This window comes from Eulemur rufifrons, chromosome 23 (genome assembly GCF_041146395.1).
Source record: "Eulemur rufifrons isolate Redbay chromosome 23, OSU_ERuf_1, whole genome shotgun sequence".
NCBI classification, from domain to species: domain Eukaryota; kingdom Metazoa; phylum Chordata; class Mammalia; order Primates; family Lemuridae; genus Eulemur; species Eulemur rufifrons.
In genome coordinates this window covers 14935207-14952616 of record NC_091005.1, presented here as the reverse complement: position 1 = coordinate 14952616, position 17410 = coordinate 14935207, and the positions used below count along the sequence as shown (strand labels likewise).

At 40.7% G+C, this 17410-nt stretch overlaps 1 protein-coding gene and 1 pseudogene across 1 annotated transcript; one reads left to right on the top strand and one right to left on the bottom strand.

The window, feature by feature from the left end:
• Window positions 1-5909: 5909 nt before the first annotated feature.
• On the bottom strand, window positions 5910-12544 carry LOC138373809 (IST1 homolog). Its single transcript, XM_069456410.1, has 4 exons — window positions 12454-12544; window positions 8580-8760; window positions 6444-6531; window positions 5910-5963 (listed from the first exon to the last, which is right to left on the bottom strand). Exons 1-4 carry the CDS (start codon window positions 12542-12544, stop codon window positions 5910-5912), a joined length of 414 nt encoding a protein of 137 aa, XP_069312511.1.
• On the top strand, window positions 6847-7379 carry LOC138373891 (E3 ubiquitin-protein ligase TRIM13-like; annotated as a pseudogene).
• Window positions 12545-17410: the final 4866 nt, after the last annotated feature.

The window sequence follows — 17410 nt, the reverse complement described above, 5'->3', positions numbered from 1 at the left end:
GCTTTCTCACAAACATTTGACAGGAGGTACCATTTGCCAAAAGTCTTATAGCTAGTAAGTATAGCGGTGGGATTTAAATTCACACCATTCTGCCTCCCTGGAAAAAGAGATAACCACAAGACACATAGGATCCAGAGAAAACTAAAGTTTATTGACTACAATTAATAAAATTCTGTAGGTCAAGAATTCTCATCAAAGAAATATAGAATTTTTAGGAACAGGAATAATTATATGTGTGTGCATAGACACACAGAGTAGGCAGAGAACCACAGAAATTTAAGAAATGAATGAGAAAATTTGAGACCCACACACAGTTGGGCATGTTAAAATTCATGCCCGGGATCCCCAATTCCCAAGCAAATGCTCAACCCAGGACTAAGGAATTATTTCATTTTCTTCAGCATTTCCAGTCTCCAGTGAAGATCTTCAACGTCACCCTCTTCAGAACCATGAGGGTCAACGGACAGAGTTGCATGAGGTTTTACATCAGGTAAATTGGGCAGCATAAAATTATCAAAACCAATCTTGGCTCTTGATTCTGGCTTTGGAGAAATTTGAGGGTTGAATCCTAGACCTGTGCATTTCAATAAACGTATTAATAATTAAAAGTCACAAGGCAGCCCTCCAGAAAGAAACCCCAGCCTCAAAGAAAGTCAACCACTATTGTTTTTGAGAGTTCAGAATATGCTCTGACTGGAAAACTGGACAATTCCCCCGTCATGGAAATGGTGGTATTGGTTATGATTTGTTGGCAAGCTTCTTCAAGGGCAATCTGAACTTTTAATTTTTATTTTTGTATTTTTTTTAGAGATGGGGTCTCGCTGTGTTGCCCAGACTGATCTCAAACTCCTGGCCTCAAGCAGTCCTCCCGCCTTGGGTCTCCTAAAGTCCTCATGGAGCTCACATTCCAGTAGGGGAGATAGTGAATTATACAGGATGTCAGATAGAGATAAGTCCTAGAGAGAAAAAGAGAGAGAGCAGAGAAGAGGGAGGGGGTTGACATTTTAGAGAAAATAGCCAGGAAGGGCTTCACAGAGAACAGAACATATTTAAGTACAGACTTCAAGGAAATGAGGGACAGAGCAGGCAGATATCTAGAGAATACAGAGCACCAGAAGGAAGTGCAAAGGTCCTGAGGCAGGAATGTGCCTGGTAGGGCAGAGGCAGAGTAAACAAGGGGGAGCGTGGAGGAATGAGGTCAGAGAGAGCATAGGGGTGGGTGGCCTCATCAATTATGGGGAAGATTTTGTTATTCTAAGTGAAATAAAAAGCGATTGGAGGGCTTTAAAAGCAGAGGAGTGACATGATCTCACTTAGATATTAATAGGATCTCTGATGCCAGAGCATCAATTAATGGGGATGAATGGGGGAGCAGGAACAGAAACAGAAAAACCAGTCGAGAGTCTACTGCAATAGTCCAGGCAGGAGATGATCACGGGTTGGACCAGGGTACTGATAGTAGAGAGAGAGGTAAGAAGTGGCATAATTCTGGATATATTTAAAAGTTAAAGTAACCAGGCTTCACTGAAAGATTGGCTGAGGGGTAGGGGTTGAGAGAAATGTACAAGTCAAGAAAGATATCAAGCTTTTTGCCCTCGCATGGAATTTCCATGAACCGTAGAAGTGGTAGGCTTTTCAAAGAGGTGAGAGTACTCATGAACATGTTAGGTTGGAGATGTCTCTGAAACATTCAAGTGAAAGAGTCAAGAAGGCAGTTGCATTTGTGAACCTGGAGTTCGTATAAGCCTAGAAGTCTATGCATGTGGAAGTCCTGTCCCCCATGAAGATGGTGTTAAAAACCATGAGGTTGGATGAAATCACTTAGAGTGTAGGGCAGAATGAGAAGAGTTCTGAAGACTAAGTCTTTGGGCACATCTCTAGATGTGGCACGTGGCATTTTTATATGTCTTTTACTTCTTCGAAGTCCCTCTTTGTATTGTTTAAAGTTTTATAATGTGTCGGTTTTTTTTCAACAAGCTATATAACACTTTGGAAGATAAAAAAAAAAAAGAGTAAAAGTGTCCCTATAAGGAACCCATCAGGAGCAAAACATCAGAAAAGATAAATGGGCCACTTAACCGCAATCAGACATGTACATGCTGCACGTGCACTTTGAGGAAGAGCAGGGGGAACACCAAGGACGGAACAGACTTCCCTTATTGCTTCATGCCCACACTAAGCAGAAGTTTGGCACCGAGTATGAGGCCATCCTTTTTATAAGGAAGTCACCAGAGGCAGCCTAATCAACCGCTTAAACCAGAAGCTCCCCACATGATTTGAGAAGCATTAGGCAAAAATTTCTCTTGCCCTAAGATAGTCCATAGCCCAACTTTTGGAGGTCCACTCTCTATAAGAATGATGACAATGATAAAAAGCAAAACTTGATTACATTTGTTATGTGCTAGACATTGCCTTTAAATTCTGTATACACACTAGCTTATGTAATCATTTCAACAAACTCACGAGATAGGAACTATTATCACCCCGTTTTTATAGTCCAGAGAACTGAGTGTCTGACTTGCCTGAGGTCTCACGGTTAATAAACGGTGAAATTAGGATCTGAATATGGATCATTTCACCACCGAACTCATACTTTTAACCAAAACTAAATGATTCTGCTTTGTGCCTTTGGATCTTGTTGCCTTCACTCCGAGATCTCCTTATTAAAATGGAAAATATCCCCAGGACAAAGTGGAGATCTTAAGAACTAAAAATGTTTTACACACTTCTGGATATAATCCCTTAGGTATCTTCATTTGTGTTTTTCCCTCTATTGTTAACAACTAATAAGGGTCTGTTAGGTATAGTATGTGGGCAGAGAAAAAGAACAAATTTCACCTCCTTTATAATTTTTCTGCAGCTACTCTAGAAGCCACATCCCTAAGTAGAAAAAAATCTTGGGGTGCACAATAAAAATCTCAGCTTTAAGTAAATTTTCACTTCTTCACATACTCACCATGATTGCCTTGGATTTATTGGGCATATTATAATTCTTAGCAATTTGTATCAGGTACTGTTCCACTAGAACATTGGTCCCCAACCTTTTTGGCACCAGGAACCAGTTTCATGGAAGACAATTTTTCCACGAACTGGGGGTGGGGGGTATGGTTTCAGGATGATTCAAGGAAATTACATTTATTGTGCACTTTATTTCTATTATTACATTGAAAAACATATTGCACAAAAACATTATTGCCTTGTCAACATTGGTAGACTCGTCAACCTGGAATGCATACCACACTGAATCATTAATCCTCTCTAACAATTGTACCTCAAGATCCTCTGCTATTTCATCAGTTCATCTAGTTATGGTTCTAGCAGAAAGAGGAACACATGCCACCTTTTGAACTGCAGCCTCTCCTAAAAGGTCACAGCAAACGTGCTTAGCAGCAGGCAGGATCAACGCTTCACCAATAGTAAAGGGCTTCTTAGCTTTGGCAAAGTGTTAGCCACTAGGAATGATGCTGTTAGTGCAGACACATTTGATGAAGTGGTGGCCTTTAATAATTGCTTCTGTTCTTCACATTCATGTTTTTTTTTTTCTTTTGAAAAACTCCAAAGGCTTTTCTTTGGATGCAGGGTGCTTGGTCTCCATGTGGCAAAGCAGTTTTGAAGGTTTCATGCCTTCATTAGATGGCCAGTCACCACATCATATACAAAGCAGGCTCGGAGAATGTGAATCGCCTATTGCAATGAACCTGTAATTTAAGTAGGACTCTTGGATTTTCTTTTAAATGCAGCTTTCATTTTGTTGACAGTCTTAGAGTCTTCTGCTGTCTCAACATTGGGTCTTTCCCCCCTTTCAAAGAAGCTCTCCAGCGACATTTGTTTTCTAGTCATTTTTGCTACGGTTAGCTTGTGGGCTTACCAAAACTGCAAGTGGGGGAAAGAGGCATGGATGGAATTGGTAAATTAACTAATGGGCAGGCCTATTAATGCAACTAATGCTGCACGTACTATAGTAAGTGTCATATTCTGACTTGAAGCTGCCACCAGACGCAGCTGCACTATTGAAGTACATCAACTCACTTGCCACTGTAAAGCCTGCCACCAGATTCAGCTTGTCACTCGCCACTCACTGATAGGGGTTTGATATGAGTCTGCAAGCAATTGATTTATTATTGTCTCTGTGCAGTCAAACCTCTCTGTTAATGATAATCTGTATTTGCAGCCGCTCTCCAGCGCTAGCCTCACCACCTCAGTTCCACCTCGGATCATCGGGCATTAGATTCTCATAAGGATGGTGCAACCTAGATCCCTCACATGTGCAGTTTACGGTAGGGTTCAGGCTCCTATGATACTCTAAGGCCGCCACTGACCTGATAGGAGGCAGAGCTCAGGCTGTGATGCTGGTGATGGGGAGTGGCTGTAAATACAGATGAAGCTCCCCTTGCTCACTAGCTGCTCACTTCTTGCTGTGCGGCCCAGTTCTGGGGATTGGGGACTGAAGCACTAGAACCTGGGATAGAGTGTTCATATTTAATTTACACATTAGCTGCAAAATAAAGAACACAACAGATTTGGTCACATATATATTTACAAAATAAGAAACAAGAAGAGTTTAAGGGGTCTTTCAACTCTGAGTTGTTCTTCATCTTTCTATTCTCTGCTGTCTGAGATGTACAATAATAGCCCTCCCTTCTCCATGGTTTCAGTTACCCATAGACAAGCACAGTCTGAAAATATTAAATGGAAGATTCTAAAAATAAACAATTCCTAAGTTTTAAATTGTGCACCATTCTGAGTAGTGTGATGAAATCTCACTCCGTCCTACCTGGGATATGAATCATCTTCTTCCCTGGCGTATCCATGCTGTACACTAACCTACCTGTTCATCACTTAGTAGCTGTGGGTTAACAGATTGACTGTCAAGGCATTCCTTGAGTTCTAGTAACTTATTTTACTTAATAATGACCCCAAAGCACAAGAGTAGTGATATTGGCAATTCAATATGCCAAAGAGAAGCTATAAAGTGCTTCCTTTCAGTGAAAAGGTTAATGTTTGTAATTTAAGGAAAGAAAAATAAAAGCGCATGCTGAGATTGCAAAGATCTATGGTGAAAATGAAACTTCTATCTCTGAAATTGTGAACAAGGAAACAGAAATTCATGCTAGTTTTGCTGTAGCACCTCAAATGGCAAAAGTTACAGCCATAGTACATGATAAATGCTTCACTAGGATGGAAAAGGCATTAAATTTGCAGGTAGAAGACATGAACAGAAACATATTTCGGTTCAGTACTATCTGCTGTTTCAGGCATTCACTGGGGATCTTGGTAGTGTAGTATCCTCTGAATAAGGAGGAACTACTGAATAATTTTTTTAAAGATGTATAATTCAGCAACAAGGAGAGGCCCTACTTGTGAATGTATCGTAAGGCAGCCCTATTCTAGAATTAAGGAACTTCAAACCGAGTGGAATAATAAGAAGAAAATAAATATAAAAATATTTTGTATCAAGAATTCTGATTTTGTGGTATTTGAATTATGTCAGAGGTGACATTCAATGTATTGAATAACCGGTACAACATGGCACTAACCAATCACAATGGACACCCTGAATTATAAGAATGTCCACCGGCCTTAAACAACTGCTACAGCCAGATCTCTGTGTTCCAGCTCAATGTCAATCCTGAATTACATGTGTGGTCATGATGTCACATGTTCAAAAGTTGAAACTTCTAAGTTTCATTAGCTTCCTTCATATTACGAGGCCAGTTACTTTGAGGAAAATGGGTGCTTTCTTAAAATTGTTCTGCCACCAATGCAAAATTTATTTCTAAACAACTTTAGGTCTGCACAAAATTATGTAGTCTCAGTTTGCTCAGCTTTTCCCAGACTTTTTGGTTTAGAAAAAGGTGTGTCTCTGGAAATGGTATTACCTGAGAGGTGACAGTTCCAACCTCATTGGCTCAACACACTTGACCATATTCTTGGCTATATGTTGCACACAGCTGATTAGATACCTGCAGCAAACCATCATCAAGAAAGAAAGGCAAAATTCATCAAATTAAGGCAAATTTGCTTTAGATGAATAGCAACCAAAAGAGCAAATGTCACTTTCATGTTACCTCATTGGAATTATGTTCTTTTAGCATCAAAACAACAAAAACAATAAAACACTTTTTGCTTTGCTTTAAGTATCTGATAAATGTGCAACTTAAATGCTCTAATTCTAAACACCTTATAAATTATGACACTCCTCCCCAAAAGAAACCCAGTTTTTAAGTTTTGTTTTAGTTAAGCCTTATTTCTTTTTTCTACCGTTGCCATGAAAAAAAGTATTTATTTTTCACTTAAGAAGACTAACAAAAGCAAATACTTCTTTGGTTATCCCTTAAGAGAAGAAAGAATTCCCCCAATAATTCTACAATTTCAAATAAGTAACACCAGTGATAGCCTCACTTACAATTATGTCACAGGCAGTTAGAGCTGGTCAAACTTACTATTTTCAACTCAGGGACTTGTGACTGCAATTGAGGAGCTGCCCAGATGAGTGTAGATACAGGTTTAGCCAGACCAGAATCTAGTTCCCTAAGAAAAGCACAAAATTATGAAACTTTATGTTTCCCTCTTTTTTACCTACTTCAAAGGTAGCCCATGGGCAATGTTCATAACACAATGTTAAATAATAAAAAAACTAAAATTGTAATATAAACCTATATGTAAATATATATGTGTATGCACTTTCTGTGTATACACACATAGCTACATATAGATATACATATATAAACTGCAAGGAAAGCTACCACAATTCTTGTCTCTAGACCTGGGGATAAATCTGATCCCTATGCCCTGGGAGGTAGCAATCCTGCTGAATACACTTGCTGGTAAGGGACAAAGTATGTGATGGAACTACTGAAAGATCTCATGTGCCCAGTTTGTTCCAATCTGTTTGATGGTCCTTGGGTTTTGCCTTGCTTGAACAACTTCTGCAAAAAAAAAAAAAAAAAAAAGAAAAGAAAAAGTTTAGAAAGTATCTTAGAGGGGAATGTGTGGAATTTGTTGTGGAGATCAACTCCATTCAAGTGCCCCGGGTGCTGTACTGTACTCAGCTACCGGAGACAACAGTCTGCAGGTTAATTACTCCCTGAAGGGTACTCTGCAAAATATAGCAGGATCAAGATCTCTCCCATAATGCAAGCGTGCAAAAGACACTCATACCTCTCAACATGCTCTGCCTGACTGATAGGCAGCCGATTTGTGGAATCTATGCCACTTGGGGTGATCACACCAAGCATGTCTTCTGTTCTATTGGAGATGCCTATGCCCTGGAAAGGGATCCCTTTAATGAGCTTCTCCAGAGCTTTGAGACTTGGCATCAAGGAGATGCCCTTTCTTGCTTGGGCACCTTGGAAACTAACAAGAGGAAATCCCTATAGTTACTGACTAAAGATTTAAATAAAGTGCAGGAGTTTTCTGAGAAGTTACAACACATTGGATCAAAAAAAGAATGAAATCCTGTCTGATTTTGAGACCAGGAAACTTGCAGTTAGGCAAACTTCTGACCCAGAGATCAACAAACTCCACACCATCTTGCACAAGCAGTGAATGGCCTTAAACATTGCTGAGGCTTTCAAAGATGTGTCAGAACTTGTCATATACTGCAACAGATGCAGGATTTCTGGGCGGGCGGTGGGGTGGAGGGGACCAAAGTAATCCAGGAAATTCCTTTACCTCTCTCTCATTTGCCCACAAGTCCTTTAATGAAGAACTCAGATGTTCCTTTTATGTCCTCCCGATCAGCGGGAGGACATAAGACTAGTAGACGTGCATAAACTTTCTTTGCCTCGACACACTGGCACATTCATTAGCAAGATTCCCTGCAGCTTTTATCAATTATTTTTGGTAGTCCTTCTGCTTGGTCTTCTTGTTTTCTTTGGTCCTACCATATTCCTAAAATGGTCTTTATTTGATGAATTCGCAACTTGGAAAGACCGTCTTTCAAACCTCACATCCTATCTGACTACATCAGCCAACATATAAAATAATTAGTTTTTTCCAGGGAAGCGGTGACAGATGGGTTTTTCATTTTTAGTGAAAGATTCAAGACTTGGGCTTTGGTGGCACTGAAGAATGTGGCAGGATTTGTAGGCAAATATAAAATACTTCCAAGGTAGCCCATGGACAATGTTCACAATACAACGAATCATTAAATCTTTCAAAAGAGATTTTTTTAAAAATTGAAATTGGAATATAAACCTATATGTACATATACATATATATTTGTATACACACATGCATGTTTATACTCACAGTTACATATAGCTATACATACACAGACTGAAAGAAAATATACCAAAATTCTTATCTCCAGATTTTGCCTGTATTTTCTGACTTTTCTACCATAACTTTATATTATTATATATCCTTACAGCTCGAGAGGAAAACACAATTATTTGGTTTAAAAAAAAAAAAACCCAGCTCTTTGGACCAACACAGTCTCTTCAAGCAGGGGTAGTTGTCCCTATAAAAGAGACAAAGTTCTTTAACGGTCCCAATAAGTTAGAGCCCACCCCCTCCCTCACCAGGTGGGAGGAACGCCTTGTCACCCCTTTGAGCCTGGGAAATGATGCATTCACTTTGTGGGCTGAATTAGGCTAAACCGAGCCAGCAGCAAGTCACAGTACAGCCCCAGGATCTCCGTGGCCTCCATGAGGTGGTCTTCCTGGACAACGTGCTCTGCACGGATCTGAGCTCCTTCATCCCTCCCAGCAGCCAGAAGGTCGGCAACCTCCTCCCTTGCTTTCTGGGCCGGCTCAGCTGCAGCACAAAGCACATACAGGAAAAAAATGTGCAAAGAGGAATTTGTTGAATAAAAAAATCGAGTTATATAATAGTGTAAAACAATTTTTTTATAAAAACATATACACACTTAAAATACACTATATATACATAAAGTTATGTGTCACTGGTTCTCAGTGTCATCCCCAGATTGGCAGTATAACCATCACCTGGGAACTTGTTAGAAATGCAAATTCTTGGGCTACCCCAGAGACACTGAATCAGAAATTCTGAAAGTGGAACCCAGGAATCTGGGTTGTAACAAGCTTGCCCAAGGATTCTGACATCTGTTAAAGATTCAGAACCCTGTAGTTTTATAGGTGATCTTTATTTTCTTCTTTAGGTTTACTTTTATTTTCTAAAATATTCCATAGTGAACAATTATTACTTTTATAATAAAAAAGATTAATTATTTAAAAAAGAAAATGCATGTAGTGCTTTGCTTTCTAAAAAATGTTTTCAAAGGCCAGGTGCGGTGGCTCATGCCTATAATCCTAGCACTCTGGAAGGCCAAGGTGGGAGGATCACTTGAGGTCAGGAGTTTGAGACCAGCCTGAGCAAAAGCCTCTGTTTTCTACTGAAAATAGAAAGAAATTAGCTGGTCAACTAAAAATAGAAAAAAATTAGCTGGGCATGGAGGCACACTCCTGTAGTCCCAGCTACTAGGGAGGCTGAGACAGGAGGATCGCTTGAGCTCAGGAGTTTCAGGTTGCTGTGACCTAGGCTGATGCCATGGCACTCTAGCCAGGGCAAAGAGAGCAAAAAACAAAAACAATAACAACAAAATGTTTTCATAGGTACAGTTCCATTTTATCCCAGCATCTGTGAGTTTTAAATTGTTATTTGCATTTTACAGCTGAGAGAATTGAGACTCTGAGAGGTTAAATGGCTTGCCCATGGTCACATCATTAGGAGTAATTGGTTGAATTGGAACTCAAGGCCAAATTTCAGGCTGCAAATTCCTGTGCTTTCTTCTTTCTCTATCTTTCTCCCTCCTTCCTTCCTTCCTTCCTTCCTTCCTTCCTTCCTTCCTTTCTTTTCTTTCACCATATTATGCCATAGAATGAACATGTATAGTCATGCTAGAGAGGTAACAAATGTAACCTGTCCCAGGCAATCCCCTGGGACAAGTCAAGTCATATTACTTTGTGTTATGAATTGATGAACTGATGACTGGGCCTGGGAAAATAGTCTTTTCACAAGCCAGGAAAACCTCTGAGCCTCCAAATTATATACCCTGCTCACCATACCCTAAAAGTGATGTTTATCATCTAAATCATGAACAGAAAGAGTCACTCTGTCACTGCAAAACATGTTGACATAACACTGCATTTATTTATTTTTTATTATTATTTTTTGAGACAGAGTCTTGTTGTCATCCCAAGGTCTTGCACTTGCTCAGGCTGGTCTCAAACTCCTGACTTAAGGAGATCCTCCTGCCTCAGCCTCTCAGAGTGCTAGGGTTACAGGCGTGAGCCACTGAGCCCCACCTGAGACAGCATTTGAATCATTGCTTGGAAGGGAGCAGAGCTAAATCCACAGTAGGGAAATACTCTTTGCTCTAGTCTAGACATCTCAGGGAAAAGAAATCATGGTGGTACCAGGCTTGTTTCAGATAAATGCTGAACTGCTGCTATATAAACACCAGTATCAGTAAACAATTGTTGTGTGCCCAGATAATAGTTTGTGTTACAAATAGAACTCTGGAGTGATAGAAGGTCAAGATTATTGTCTTCTTTCAAAAAGGAATAAACTGAGGTCTAACACAGGGCTAATTTGTTTTAGTTATCTCAAATCACTCAGGCACTCCATGTCTAAATTTCATCATTTGTAAAAAGGATACAAGCCGGGTGTGGTGGCTCACGCCTGCAATCCTAGCACTCTGGGAGGTAGAGGTGGAAGGATCACTTGAGGTCAGGAGTTCAAGACCAGCCTGAGCAAGAGTGAGACCTGTCTCTACTAAAAATAGAAAAAAATTAGCTGGGTGTGATGGCATGCGCCTGTAATCCCAGCTACTTGGGAGGCTAAGGCAGGAGGATTGCTTGAGCTGTGATCATGCAGCTACACTAGGATACTATTTATCTGGATAATAATATGTATCACTGGATTGTGAGGATCAAATAAAAGAACACGTGATGTGTGCAGTGGCACAAACCTGTAGTACCAGCTACTGTGGAGGCTGAGGCAGAAGGGTCACTTGAGCACAGGAGTTTGAGTCCAGCATGGGCAACATAGCACAACACACACCCCCATCCTATGTTAAAATAAAAAAATAAAGAAAGAATATGTGGTCATGAGGTTTCAAATGTACAAGGGCTGTTTACACCATCGACATCATCCTTATTGCTCATGGTAACAATAATGGGTACCACTGGGTTTGCATAAATTTCATTTATTTTAGGTACTTTCCTTAGGCCCTTATGTAAATAATGCCCAAACATCAGCAAGATCTTGGTAAAGAATGCCTAAAAATCAATTTGTAAGTTCGAGTAACAATTGCCTTCCTACCAATACGTTATAGTAATTCAATAGGGCTATTAACTGAGCACGCAGAGAATTGCATTTATGTGTAATGCTTATCTCACCTGAACCTTCCTCATAATCAGAGTCCATCAGTTTTTCAGTTTGCTGAGGGGTTAATGGCTCATGTGACCCACTGGAATGAGGAAAGAGCAAAAAAGGCAACAGAAAATATGTCATACTTAAGAAGACAGCACTCATTAGCACTGTCCGGCTCACCAGTGTAATACTACCTGAACTGTTTGAACTGTCACCTGATAGAAGGAATGGCATTTTGTGTGTGTTTGAAAAAAGGTAAAGAAGCTCTTCAAGAAAAATTTGCCCAGAGGTCTCAATCTCAGTAGCTACTGAACATTTAAAAAGACTGACTAGATAAAGTTCTCTGCCTTAGTGGAGAGCAGTCCAGTGATCTAGACATTGTTTTATAGTTTCAACTTTTGGAAACTTTTTTAAATTAATCTTTTTATTTTGAGATAATTGTAGATTCACACGCAATTCACATGTTGTAAGAAACAGTACAGAAATATCCGCAGTAACTTATACCCAGTTTTCCCCAACTTGCAAAACCGTAGTAGAATATTACAATCAGGATCTTGGTATTGATACAGTCAAGATACAGAACAGTCTTTTTTTTTTTTTTTTTTTTTTTTTGAGACAGAGTCTCACTCTGTTGCCCAGGCTAGAGTGAGTGCCGTGGCGTCAGCCTAGCTCACAGCAACCTCAAACTCCTGAGCTCAAGCGATCCTCCTGTCTCAGCCTCCCAAGTAGCTGGGACTACAGGCATGCGCCACCATGCCCGGCTAATTTTTTTCTATATATATTTTTAGCTGTCCATATAATTTCTTTCTATTTTTAGTAGAGGTGGGGTCTCGCTCTTGCTCAGGCTGGTCTCGAACTCCTGAGCTCAAACGATCCGCCCACCTCGGCCTCCCAGAGTGCTAGGATTACAGGCGTGAGCCACCGCGCCCGGCCCAGAACAGTCTTTGGAAACTTTTAAAATGTGTTGATCACTATAATAATCATTACCATTTTCCCACAAGTCAAAAACATTCCTTTAAATTCCAAAATTGCTAAGTGAGGTCTTAGGCAATATATCACCTTGGGGATCGTACAGTGATCTGAGAGGCACCTTGCTATGGAGTATTTACTCACTGTCCTTTTCTTTTTCCAGGACTTTCAGGTGATGGATAAACAGTTGCAAGTTAATCCAAAGGCGATCAACTTTGGAGGTAGAGCTGAACATTATTTCACCCCAAGATACAGCAACTCACAAATCACCTTGCTAAGCAAGCTTCCCAGAGAAAAAAGACAGTTATCAGTATTATAAGGGGCTCCAATTTTTTCACACCCACTTTACTCATTCAACAAGCCCCATGGAATTCCTGGTCACTCAGCAATGGCCTGAATGTACTTGCTTCTCTGTGGACCGATCCCCCAGATATGACTCTTGCAATTCAAATAGAGATCAGGTTTCCTTCAGTTTATTCCAATAGTCAGTATTTTTACGGAGCGTCAGTATTTTATTTGATAGTTCCTCAGGAAGTTTCTGACAAAAATGAAAGTCATTGGCAAGTGTCTGAGGAAGTATTCAAGAAAGGGAGATTCCCCCTCTCCAGGGACATGTTAACAACTTATAGGGCAATTACAAGACCTCCTTCTAAATAAAATAGTAATGAACTTTGAAGGGAAACCCCCGTTGGAATCTGGAGAGGTCATATAAGATTAAAAGCATGTGGAGATGAGGATACAGAATTATTCAGAGAAGTAGACAAAAGAGAAGCTTGAAAACTGCTTATTTCTACATGTAGACATCCAGAAAACCTTCTGAAAAGTAATCTAGGCCAGGCATGGTGGCTCACGCCTGTAATCCTAGCACTCTGGGAGGCCGAGGCGGGTGGATCGTTTGAGCTCAGGAGTTCAAGACCTGCCTGAGCAAGAGCAAGATCCCATCTCTACTAAAAATATAAAGAAATTATATGGACAACTAAAAATATATATAGAAAAAAAATTAGCCGGGCATGGTGGCACATGCCTGTAGTCCCAGCTACTCAGGAGGCTGAGGCAGTAGGATTGCTTGAGCCCAGGAGTTTGAGGTTACTGTGAGCTAGGCTGATTCCACGGCACTCTAGCCCAGGCAACAGACTGAGACTCTGTCTCAAAAAAAAAAAAAGAAAAGAAAAGTTATCTAACACCAGGCACCAACACTGTTCTAGACAAAGTATTTCTATAATTTCAGTGTATACTTGGGATTAGTTGGTGTTCTGCCATTGGCACCCAAAGAAAAAGTTCCTTTCCAAAAATGACACTTTTATATGCCAAAACATACTAAAGCAGGAAAATATGACAATATGAAAAAAGCCACCTACTCCTCTTGTTATGACACACATGGTTTCCCAAGTTACCGGTGCTTCTCTTTGGTTTGATGCCCAATGTCAGAAAGAGTTGGGATAGTTTTCTGAGTTCCTCTGCTTGTACTACAGGACTAGAAAAGTCACCAATGAAAACTAGGCAATGTAGAGAGCTGGTTTGAAACTCCTCTGGGTTTAGCGAGAATAACCAGCATAGCAGGGTTTTATTGTTGCTGTTTTCCTTCCAACAGAGTAGCTCAAGCCCTCACATCACAAAAATTCAGTGTACACACAACAAAGCAATTCAGTAAGAATTCAGGGAAAGGGGAGAAGTGGACAAAACAGATTGAAGTTTAACTTTTCAGTCCCCAAATGTCCCAAATACCTTTAAAAATCCCCCTTTTAATTCACAGTTCTTAAAATTCAGTAGATTAAAAAAAAAACCTAAGTGACAGAAAATGAAAGACTTCAAGATGAGAGATTGAAAACAGGTAGCTGGTTAACAAATAGGCAAAATAGATAAGAGTAGAAATGAGGAAAGGGGAGCAAAGCATCAGCCAGGAAAGTCTCCCAGTTTGGGATAAACTAGGATATCTTTGTGAAGTTTCATTCAATGCCTCTATATTAAACCAGTTTCATGCATAAGAGCCTGAGTTTACTTAAATAACTTAAGTAGGAAATTATCCAGATTCTAGAGAATACTATTTTTGGATAAATGAGGTAACTTCTGGTTTAGTGTCATAAATCTGAAAACTATATTCGTTTATTTATCACTAATATTCCTGTCAAACTGTTACTATGAAGTTTCCTACCAGCAAATGTACGACCAAAGAAATGAGGATTGCTGGGAGCAAAGAGTTCTGGAACAGGACATAGCAGAAATAAGACCCACTCTTTTGGGACTGCAGCACCAAACCAGGAAATCACCTACATTTCACCTGTTTTTTAAACAGACACACCTTTGCATTATGTCATTAAGTTAATGGCTAGTCGCCAAAATCCTTTTTTTTTTTTTTTTTTTTGCTTACATCTACCTGTGTCAGCTCTTACACCTTTATAAAAAAATCAAGCTCTCTTGAGTATATTTCTTGATGTGGGATAAACTGGCTATCATTGAATATCCCTGTGTTAGTAAGTGACTGAAAAAGAGAGAATCACACTCAATGGAGGTTTATTAAGCCAAAATTTTAAGGATGCACGGGGAGGAAAAAACACAGCCCACAAAGTATCTGTTGTGGACTCCTAGTAGAACTTCACATTTAAAGGAAAAAGGGGATATACAGGAAAAAGGGAGGGGTGACAGAGGTGAGAAGTTAGAGTGATAGCATTCTTGTGAAGTTCTATTTGGTGCTCAGTAAATCTACATAAGATAAGATGAACATTCAAAAAAGGGGTTAGAGGAAATAGTCAATGTTGGGAATCTTCTCGGGGTGGGTAGCTGAGTGATCATATCTCTTCCTTGATTTGTATCTGTGGAGATAAACTTGTAATTCACACCTAAGATTTTATTTAGGCTACAGTCTTATGGTTATAATTGACATGCACTCATTTTATAGGGACTGTGGATCTTGGAGGAGTTTTGTTTAGGCCTGAAGGAACTAAGAAATATTTTAACCCAAAATACATTTCTTTGCCATATTTTGAGATGGCTGTGGCCAAACAGGAATAATGCTGTAAGATTGTCTAGGTGGGGAGGCTGGGGGAGAGATTTGCATTTATAGAGAATCTCTGTTAGATGCAGCCAGGCCCTGCCTATGTGACTTCGGATGTGCTTGCTGAGAGTCTGACACCCTTAAAGGTCTGAATAAAAACATTTCCTCGAAGGCTGTTATGGTAAGGCTTATCTGCATAACAAGACCACCTTGCCAGCCAGACTTCCTTTCTCCCTCCCATACCCAGTCCACCAAAAAAACCCGTTTAGTCATTTTCTAAGCCCCTTCGTTTCTTAAAAGAGGACCCCTGTATCTCATTGGGGAGAGGATGGCAGTGCTTGTGTGACTCCGTTGTCCCTTTTGGCATAATGAATTTTGGGGGGTCTTGAGATTTTTATTTTTCCTTTGCCTCTGGATGGTCCAAGGGTCTCCACTTGGCAGTTTTAATGCCAAGTGAGCTTAGCAATGAACTAGAAACCAGAAAGTCCGTTAGCGCTAAAACTGATGCACTGAGGGACCACAGGACTTCCTTCTTAGCCAAACTGAGAGAGAAGGAGACCATCATGAATAATATTAATATTCATGAAGCAAAGTCCTCCCCTCTGCTAATTTAGATGATAGCAGTAGCTTCACTATATTTTTCCCACTTGTGCTGGCTCTGGGGTGGGGTGTGTATGTGGTGGTGCTTAGTAATTTTGATGATCCTTTGTGCCCATCCAGGTGAGAAAATATCAAAATAAGGTCTACATGCTTTAGAATACTGGAGATCATGTATCGTATTAATATCTTAACTTATTCATTTTTATATTTCTAAGATGATATTCTCACAAGTTCAAATAACTTAAGTTGCCTTTGTGCCTTTTGACCACCCAATTCCACTTTCTTTCCCCAAATGACCAATGTTAACTAGTTATGTATTCTTCCACTTTTCTGTGCAGCTTCATAAACATACACAACCACAGTTATATCTTTTTTTTTTTTTTTTTTGAGACAGAGTCTCAGTCTGTTGCCCGGGCTAGAGTGCCGTGGCGTCAGCCCAGCTCACAGCAACCTCAAACTCCTGGGCTCAAGTGATCCTACTGCCTCAGCCTCCCAAGTAGCTGGGACTACAGGCATGTGCCACTATGACCAGCTAATTTTTCTATATATATTTTTAGTTGTCCATATAATGTCTTTCTACACCCCAGGGACCACAGACCAGCCAGTATTTTTTAATCAAACAAAAATCAATTGTTATGTTTTGAAGAGTTTGCAGAAACTCAAAGGAAAAAAATCCACTGAGAATCCAATCTCTCTAGCAATCAAGCTTATTTTTTCTCAATTTTGCTCGTTTTTTCTGAAAAGAATCCATAACTACTTTTTTACATAGTTGTAAATTCAACTGGCGCTCATTTTTGTTTTCACTTAATGTTAGGAAGTGGACTAATTTGTAATGAATGGTAACCTAATAATATGGCATCGCAGTCAAGGCCTCTTCCCACTAAACCAAGCTGCTTCCCATCGTATTAAACCCCTCCCTCTTATTCCCCATAAACTTTCAGGTCTCCCACTACTTGCTTCACCTGTCCCTACACCCCACGGCCGGTCCACTCTCATCTCCCTCTGTGCCATTTCTCAACTCTTAAAGAGTTCCTATCTCAGCCTCGGTTCCCAGGAGGGATCTCCTTACTCTCCTGGGCCTGGGTCACCTCGGGGTTTCCCGAGGTTCCCAAAAGGAGACTTCACAAGTCAGGACCGGAACTCCAGGAAAGGGTGGGGGTCGCTGATGGCCACACCCCAGAGCTCTGTTTGGGATCCCCGGAATTTACTTAAGGGGAAAAATTGAGGGGGTCATTGTGGGGTCAGAGTGAGGGGGCCGGGCTCAGCCCCATTCACGTGACCGGGTGCTAGGGAGAGTAGTTTGTTTTCCCACCAGAGAGGGCGCTGGACGTAAGGGGCGGGTGGTCAGCCCCCCCTCCACTCCCGGGCAGTCCTGGGAATCGCTCTCCGGCCCGGGCAATGACGCAATCTCTCCGCGCCGGGGGCGGGGCGAGCTTGACGCCATCTCCGGGCGCCCAGCTGGGGGGGGCGCTGGGTGTGGGGCGGCTCCGGGGCCGGGGATGGCGGCGG